Consider the following 9865-nt stretch of genomic DNA (forward strand, 5'->3'; position numbering starts at 1 on the left):
ATTTCTGGCTGAAGTGAAAGACTGACTCAGAACAGCATTCGGTAAACCGATTGTAGCATGTTTGCATTGATGCGAAGTGAGGTAATTGCCTGGTTAACCAATTTTTAAAAAAAATATTTCCTTTTGTAGGAAGAAGACTTTCAAGAAATGATTAAATCTGCACAAATAATGGAAAGTCAATACGGTCATCTTTTTGACAAAATTATCATAAATGATGATCTCACTGTGGCATTCAATGAACTAAAAACAACTTTTGACAAATTAGAGACAGAGACTCATTGGGTACCAGTGAGCTGGTTACATTCATAACTAAGGGAAATGTTCACAATCATCTGTCTTTTTATAGAGTGCATGATTAAATCAGTCACCATTTTGGTGGTAGGGTTTCTAAATCTGTATCACTGTCATTGGTATATAATCTTGGTGAATGCTGCTTTTGTTTGTATCTTTTTATAGCCTTATGTCAAACACAATGTGTGAGTGTAAGATCTGAAATCAAAATTTGCACAGTACTGTATTCTGAGCAAAGCTTTGAACCTTCTGGTTGTCTTTAATGTACCTCCATCTCCAAGATGAGACTGAAGTTTTTAAAGAGATGTAGGTAAAGTTCATGCTTCAGCTAGTGTCAGGCATGGATGCTGCCATTGAGTTTGCATGTTAGCAGTGGGAGGTGTCAGCTTAGCAACCTGCAGCAGCTCCGGACAGACTTTGCTGTTTCCAGGTGGATCATCACAGATTTAACTGGGCTGGCAATGAGAAGGAATCCTTATTCCGTTCAAAAAGTGCAAACTTTTTCTTATGTATCCACAGTATGTTCAGAGTTGTATGCATTTTAAAAATCTTTCTTAAAGAAGTAATTGAAAATTTACCTTGAGTGAATTTTCATATTATATAATAGCTTGAGAATTCCTTATGAGTACATGTCAGTGACTCAACAAATAAGGGAAAATATATTTTTAACAATTATTATATGTAACTCAAACCTTTCCTTATGGCATTAATCTTAGTAAGAATGGTAGTATCCTGGGGCTAGAAATGATTCCTATCGTAAAAAATATAGACATGTTTTATATTATTACCAATACTGTTAAAGAAAATGTGGTCATTTTTCAAATATGGTAAATAAAGATATGGTATTTTATTACCATATCTTTAACTTGTACTAAGTTGTGTTTAAGAAAACTTTTCACGTAGTGTTTACTTATTTTTGGTCATCAAAATGATTCTTTAACACTGTCCAGATACCATCCAAACCTTGCCATTGTTGAAGAATTTAAAGAAAGACTCTCATATTGTAAATATTTAGATGGGATCTCTCACTTTTCTTTGATACTACTGATCTCTAGCAAATGAATTCTATAGTTCAAAGTACTAGAAGTATCTGTAAGTTCTATAAGAGAGCATGCCTGCCATTCTTGCATGCAGTAAGACCCTGCAGGGGTTGAAAATCATTGCATCTGTGACTTTCAAACAGGGAAAAAGATGTTCTTTTTTGTTGATTTGTAAAGAAAGTTTAGATGTCATGTTTAAAGAAAAATAGAATGTAGTGAAATTTTATATATTTATGAAATATTTGAAAGGCATATTTTTTTTAAATATCAAATAGGGATATTGATGAAATAAATTGATTGTATGTAAAGATGTCATAATATAAAATAGTAGTTTTATAATCAAGTAAACATTCCATGTAAATATTTGACCTTTACAGAATAGATCCACAGCATTGCACATTTGATAGCATTAGTCACTGGATTTCCTTGAGACACGTCAAATTACATATTAGAAACAGAGACAAAGACTACTCCAATGGCCTTGATACACATTGACACCAAAGTAGTTAGATAATCAGACTAAATGTTATGTAATAACATAATCCAAACAGTGAGTTCTAATTTATTGATTAAACAGCAAGCAATTTTGTTTAAAAAAAAGTGAGGAGGAGGATTACCAAATTTGATACTAAAGCTATACTTAGTTGTGTGGCAGGTCTAACAGAAGATGAGTCTTAAGTAGATGGTTTGGGTGGAATATACCCTTGTTTGAACATTGACTAAAATTTCCTATAAATCAAGACTTCTTGGACAAAGAGTGATGGGAAATGTGTAATTCGCATAATCATCTGAAGAGAGTTCAAATTCTTTACCCTGAAATACCCACATTGATTTTTTTTTTTTTTTCATTTGCAGTTAATTTCTTCAATTCTTTACTTTGGGGATAGAGTGTAGGGTAGTGGAAACAGTTGTTTTTGGTGGCAGTAGGAATGGGGATGGTATAACAATAAAACTGTCAGACCTTCTTCTTTATTAGACCAGAGCCAGAACAATTTTTTTTTTTTTTATTTTTAAAGAGACAGGCTTTCGCTCTATCACCCAGGCTGAGTACAGTGGTGCGATCATAGCTCACTGCAGCCTCCAAGCAGGGCTCAAGCAGTCCTCGAGTCTCAGCCTCTGAGAGAGTAGCTGGGACTACAGGCGTGAGCCACCACACTCAACTCTAGAACAATATTTTTTAAATAACAAAAAGAAAGGGGCACTTTGGCAATTTGAGGAATCAGGTAGTATACGTAGTCTTAAAAGTGGTGTTTATGTGGCCATCTTGATGCTTAGAGGTTTGATTAAAATTTAACAAGGCAGCTCAACTCCAAGGGTTTACTGATAACTGTAGCAAAAGGCTCTTGACTCCGTACTTTCTTCACCCCCAAGCAGGGGAGAATAGCACCGTGTCCTCCACCTTCAGCAGCCTGCTCCCAGGATAACGGGGTATCAGCCCGAGTTGGGGGAAGAGGAATGCTTACTTTCTTTTAAGTTCATGCATTTAAAACCCAAGTTGGAGAAGGAAATTCTATACTCCCATAATTGGCAAATTAGAGTTGGTTAAAAATAAAAAGGTGAAATTGAACTATAATTTTTTACCATTATTTTATTGTACAATATAGAAGTTTTAGGTATCTTTAAGGCTGCATTCCTGCTATTGTATAATAATTGAATGTATCTAAATTTTTATAATGTAACATTGACAAACATGTAAACTTCTCATAAACTTACAAAACTATGTTGTTACAGTCTTCCTGAAGATACAGATTTTTATTATTTATTTTCTTTTTGACTAGTAAAGATTTATAAATAAGTGTAATGGAAAACCTTTGATCTTAATAAAGTTTTCTTCAAATGACATGTGTATTACTTGAAAATTGGTTATACTATTCTATTATACTGTTATTCTGCTCTATTCTATCATACTATTTCTCCTGGTAGAACAAATTCTATTTTCTATGAAATGAAGTGATGTGTTTGGACTTGCCATATCTAAAATTAAATTTCAATTTTTTAAAAATTCAAACTCTGCTTTCAGTGAGGTTGTCAGAGGGATGGAATTCACCAGTCTTGCTCTTAACCATGCGATACAACAATTTAAAGATGTGGAGTAAAACAGTGGGATGGAAGATCCAGGGCTGTCCACGTTGGAAACCCCCCACCCTACCTCCTAGCCCATCTACCCCTCCTCCACATCAAGAACCAGAGTGTTACAGGCATGTTCTTCCTCAGTTGCAGGTAGGCAAAACTAAACTTTTTCTGCTGTGCATAGGAGAACAAACTGTCATCTGCTTATATAGACAAACTAGCACTGACCTTGTGCTTCAGTAGTTGAACCAGTTAGCTTCTGTGGAAATGTACAGCGGAGCATTCAGCCACATGGGATCTGGGGCCAGAATTCTTGAGCTCACATCCTGGTTTTGCCTTTTACCAGCTTTGAAACTTTGGGGAAAACACTGAACTTCTCTAGTCTTCATTTTCTCATCAGAAAAATGGAGATAATATTAATAATAGTAATTACCTCATAAGATTGTTGTGGGCATGAAATGAAAAGAATCCATGTAAAGTACTTGGAACAAAACCTGGGATAGAAGTAGTCAATAACTGTGAGCTCCTGTTTTATAATAATCATTTTCATCACATCACACAATTTAAAAATAGCTGTATAAATATTCTTATCACCTTGCATAAACAGTTCTCCTATTAGTAAATCTACTAGAAGATTTCCAATAAATAATTTCTTATTACAAACTTCATTATTTAAAAAAATTCTATTGCTTCCCACCAAAGGATACACCAGGAACTAGTTAGGTAATTCCCAATGAGAAAGTGAACCAAGTTTTTTTAACCACTGGATATGTAATGTAATTGATAATTTGAAAGAAATGTCCCTTAATTATATTAATGCCCTTTCTTCTGCTGTCACCCTTTTTTCCCAAATGCTTGCTCAGTTACACTTAAGCTTCTGGAAGCAGAAAATATTTTAGTTTTATAACAGCTGTCTTATACACAGGCCTAGTCACTGCCTGACCAGCTAGTACTTAGTAATTGTGGAACAGCCATATGATTCCCATATACCATCTCATTTAATCCTACAACTGTCTTATATGGAAGATATATTTTACAGCTGAGAAAAAATGAGGAATGGGGCTTCTGTACCTTGCCCAAGGTGACATAAGGGATGAATAGCAGAATCAGAGTTTGATTGTCGTCTGGTTTCTTCCAGCTCCAAACCATTGTTGCTGTAACTGGAACCAAAGCTGCAAACAGGTGAGATTTGGATAGAGGGGTAATCATCTTCCCTATATATATGCAGTTTGCGAAGAGTTTTCTCAGAATGTTGTTGCTTTAGATATAACTTGATGTATCTATGCTTGTACCAGTGGGTTAATCTTCAAGCAGTGGCTGTTATCAGAAATGTACAGAAACTTATATGGTATAATAGGCAATTTCCTGTTCAGTCTGCCTGAGTCCCAGTCCTTAGTGGTGAGTCATGATTGGTTTAAGTCTGTCATGACAGTCTCCTCTTTGCAGTGTTTGATCTGGGCTTGTCATGCTACCAGTTGTAGGTGATGTCTGTTGGAAGAGCTGTAAAAAATACACATTTCCCTTTGTTGTAAACAAATAACTGCAGGAAGTGAAAATCCTTCATGTCCTTGCCCCATCTTCCTGCTGGAAATGTTTCACTTATGTTGCGATGTTTGTCAATATAGCAGCCATGATCCTAACTCTAAACCAGAGGATGGTAAAAGCCAGTCTACTTAGGATGATGAGTAGAAAAAAGAAAAGATCCTAAATCCATAATACCATTGAGCTGCTGAACCAATCCTGGGACCTCCTTCCTCCAACCATGAAACTAGAAAATGTTCTGATGGTTTAAGTCACTGTTTACTTGCTGCTAAGTGCACTCCCAATTGAAAGCAGTACCCAGAAGCAGTGCAGGCCACTCTCAGTATCTGCTTTCTCTAATCAAAGATTGTCTTTTTGCTGGGCTGTCACATGCCTTGCACTGACACAGTTACTGAACTTTAAAACACTCTGGAACCCATAGAATGTGGCAAAGCAGGACATTCCATTTACATTTTATTTTTCTTGGGTTTCATTTTTTTTTTCTCCTCCACAATATGGACAAGAATTTAACCTTAAAATTCAAGTTGGGAGAAAGTTGTTCTTACGTTTATTTGATTTACAAATTTATCATGGTTGTGTTAACTTTATCAGTCACTCAAAATGTCTTGTAAATTAAAAGGCTAACCAAACACCAGCTGAATCTACCATTTTGAACAAAGTCATGCCTGTTTAATTGTTTAATTTGACTTGGGCAATAATAATACTAAAACATTCTGTTTGTGGATCCCTTGCTCTATGCTAGGCACTTTGTTAATTAGTAGCATCTAAGCTGTTTGTGATCATTGGCTCCATTTAAAGGTAGAAAATATCTAATTAGAAATATATTTAAATACCTCTATAAACTGTGGCTACAAAACAACACAATTGCTGTAAATGTTAAAAGCTATGTAGTGTAAAGTAATAACTTATGAAAATATAATGAATCTATAGATGCCAAATAACTGAGGATAGTAGAAGGAAGAAAGCAATACAAAAGTACCTAACACATTAACTGCCATGTGAGTTGTATTTAACTCAGGCTAGTTTTGAGCCTAAGGCCTCATGAAGCATATGTAACTCACACATCTCTGTACCTTGGGAGCCACATGAAATATGTTTCAAGTTGCATATGACTCACAGAAAACAATAAAAAGTAATATTTTCATTAAATTAGAAAGGATTATTTTTGAAGTTTTTATTCTATTTTTGTAATAAAACACCATGGTCTCAAGGAAAAAAATATGTTTTTTTCTAGTGTGGCAGTCAATGTGTTAAATATAAGTTAAGTAATTATTTTTTAAGAATTTGAAAACAATCATCTATGGGACTAAAAGCAAATATAAAGAATCATAAAGAGAATCCATAAAATGAGATGACAGAAACAAGATCAAATGTATCTCTCACAACAAATATAAATGGCATAGATTCATGTATTGAGACAACTTTTCAACTATATCAAAATATGAAACCAACTATATGCTTACAGAAGAGAAAGGTTTCAAGTACGAGGATTAGCTACAATATGCCAGGCAAATGCAAACAAACAGAACGCAGAAAGTACAATAATAATTATATCAAAGTTGAGTTCAATGTTCATTAATTGGGTGAAAAAGTCATTCTTTAGTAATCAATGTTACAAGCCACAAAAGGAAGAGCATTGAAGGCATAAAACAAATATGTGAGAACCATAATCAACAAAACTTGATTATGATTATTTGACAATCTGTGAAACATTCCTCTCAGACCTTGAATAAAAATGGTTACAGAGGGTCCCAGTATGATTGCTCAGGCTGATCTCATAGCTATGGAAGAACTCTTTGTCCTGAAAACTGAGATTATACCTTCTATTCAAGAGCCTCACTGAGCATTTACAAAACACAATTCTTATTTACCAAATCTGAGAGGTTTTTGGAGATGTCTTTAGGGTTTTCTAAGCATAAGATCGTATCATCAGTGAACAGAGATCATTTGGCCTCCTCTTTTCTAATTTGGATGTCTTTTATTTCTTTCTCTTGCCTGATTGCTCTGGCTAAGACTTGCAGTACTGTGTTGAATAGAAGTGGTGACTTGGGCATCCTTGCCCTGTTCCAGTTCTTAGAGGGGAATGCTTTCAACTTTTCCCCATTTAGTGTGATGTTGGCTGTGGGTTTGTTGTATATGGTGTTTGTTATTTTGAAGTATGTTCTCTCTGTTACCAATTCACAGAGAGGTGCTGAATTTTGTCAAATGCTTTTTCTGCATCTATTGAGATGATCTTATGGTTTTTGTTTTTCCTTCTGTTTATGTGATGAATCACATATGTTTGATTTCTGTATGTTGAACCATCCTTGCATCCCTGGAACAAAACCCAGTTGATCGTGTTGGGTTATCTTTTTGATGTGCTGTTGGATTCTGTTTGCTAGTATTTTGTTGAGGATTTTTGTATCTGTGTTCATCAGAGATATTGGTCTACCCAAAAGAGAAGAAATCATTAAATAAAAAAGATACTAGATGCTGGCTTACTCCTGTAATCCTAGCACTCTGGGAGGCTGAGGCAGGAGGATTGCTTGAGCTTAGGAGTTCGGGACCAGTCTGAGCAAGAGCAAGACCCACCTCTACTAAAAATAGAAAAATTAGCTGGGCATCATGACACACTGGCCTGTAGTCTGAGTTACTTGGAGGCTGAGGCAGGAAGATCACGTGAGCCCAGGAGTTTGAGGTTGCAGTGAGCTAAGATGATGCCACTCTATCCAGCGTAACAGAGAGAGCCTCTGTCTCAAAAAAGAAAAAGAATAAAAAGATACCTGTACTCATATGTTGATCACAGTGCTATTCTCAATAGCAAAGATTTGGAATCAAATTAAGTGTCCATCAATGGGTGAATGATAAAATGTGGTGTGTCTATATATGCACACAATGAAATACTATTCATGTATAAAAAAGAATATCATGTCTTTTGCAGCAACATGGATAGAACTGGAGACTATTATTTTAAGTAAAATAACTAAGACATAGCAAATACTGCATGTTCTCACCTATAAGTGGAAGCTCATTAATGTACACATGTGGACATAGAGTGTGGAAGGATGGGACGGGGAGAGGGATGAGAAATTACTTCATTGGCACAATGTACATTCTCGGGTGATGGTTACACTAAAAGCCCAGACGTTGCCACTACACAATATGTCCAAGTAACAAAACTGCACTTGTACCCCTTAGAATTATACACATTTTAAAAAGCCAAACACATAAAAGAAAATAAGGCCAGATATGTAATAAAGCACACACAATGCTGACGTAGGCCACAAGGAAAACTTCATTAAATTCCAAAATATTTAAATACCTCAAACTACATTTTATGACTTAAGTCCAATGAAACTAGAAACAAATAACAAATACAAATTTTAAAAGACTTAGAAAAAAAATTTAAAGTATTCTGATCACTGAGGAAATAAAAACGAAATTGCCGATTACCCAGAAAATAACTCTGAGACTGTCAGAATCTGTGTAATGTGACTAAAACTGAGCTCAGGACAATTTGTCACTTTAGAAACTTTTCTAAGAAAAAAATAAAAATAAACATTGGTTCAAGCAACTCGGGAAAGAATAACATGAGTAGTGCTGTGTTTTGGCGAGGGTATTATATACACTGACTTTTCCAGGAATGCTCTGCCGTGTAAATCAAAGGAAGATTGTACTTCATTTTTTCAAAACTGTACTAAGAGTTTTTCACCATTTTGGGGCATCATGTCACTAATTGCAGTACAGCTCATGGCGTGCGAGTCTCCCACACTGGGAGCACTGGGGCCCGTCTGTCCACACCATTGCAGTGTCGTATGCAGTGGCTGCGTACATGTGATCGCTGCTCTCTTCCGCAGAAGTGCTGCTTGAGCCTTTATATATGAAAATATTCTTTTATTTGCAGTGGATTTCCTTTTATTTCCAATGTGGTTTCTTTTTAATTATACAGATTGCATTATCTGTAGATTTCATTTCAGGATCACAAAAGGGATACTACAAAATTTCTCTTGCAGAAAGGGGAGCCCTCGGTAGGCCAGGGTAGAGCCCCACTGCTTCAGATTCATGGCCATTCACATCCCACCTCGTCTGCCTCCTTTGAGGATCACTGTTCATCCTGTTTTAATATATTTTGATATGATTATTATGCAACAGCATAAACTAGATCTTTGGAGCTATCACTATGAGCAGACTGCTGAAAAAGAAAATAGCTGTAAAGTTAAAATATTTTCTGAAAAAATCTAATAGGATTGAATAAATTGCTACAGACCTAAATATTGAGTTAAAATATCAAGCTGATATATGTTCCCAGAACATAATTTTAAAAGGTAAGAAGAGATGAACATTGAGAATAGTAGATCCACAAAATCCAATGTCCACCTAGTAGGATTTCCCATAAGGAGAAAATTAAGCTAAAGACATGAGATAATTAAACAATAGAATAAATTTTCCTAAATTGAAAATACATCTTTAGATTTAAATAAAATCTGCACCCAGTGACCTACTAAATTGTTGCAAAAAGGTCTAGATACTTCTTCCTGAAATTAGTGAAACCCAGCAAGGAGAATCCTATAAACTCAGAAAGAGAGAGATGTTACCTACAAAGAAATGAAAAAATAATCTGTTAGGCATCAAACATCTCACCTGCAATAGGATGGCAGATGGCAAAAGATACATCATATACTGTAGAGAAAATGGGTATGAACCTACAGTTCGAGAACCACCCTTACTGATTCATTCCTGGCAGTGTAGGCTTTTTCTAGCCTGCTCCTCCAAATTCTTCCAGCCTCCACCATTACCCAGTTCCAAAGCCGCTTCCACATTTCAGGTATTTTTTATAGCAACAACCCCACTCTCCAGTCTTCTGCTTTGGTCCATTTCGTGCTGCTATAACAAAATACCACAGACAGGATAATTTATGATAAACCGAAATTTATTTTCTCACA

At 35.5% G+C, this 9865-nt stretch overlaps 1 protein-coding gene across 4 annotated transcripts in view; it reads left to right on the top strand.

Annotated features, from left to right (window-relative positions):
• MPP7 (MAGUK p55 scaffold protein 7) overlaps window positions 1-3171 on the top strand; it is a 208498-nt gene extending 205327 nt beyond the window's left edge. For all 4 annotated transcript variants that reach the window (XM_075997494.1, XM_020284180.2, XM_075997495.1 and 1 more), the window contains exon 17: window positions 130-3171. In XM_075997494.1, coding sequence (XP_075853609.1) covers window positions 130-309 — 180 coding nt within the window. In that variant the 3' untranslated portion in view covers window positions 310-3171. The remainder of the gene's footprint in view (window positions 1-129) is intronic.
• Window positions 3172-9865: the final 6694 nt, after the last annotated feature.

Source organism: Microcebus murinus, chromosome 25, assembly GCF_040939455.1.
Source record: "Microcebus murinus isolate Inina chromosome 25, M.murinus_Inina_mat1.0, whole genome shotgun sequence".
NCBI classification, from domain to species: domain Eukaryota; kingdom Metazoa; phylum Chordata; class Mammalia; order Primates; family Cheirogaleidae; genus Microcebus; species Microcebus murinus.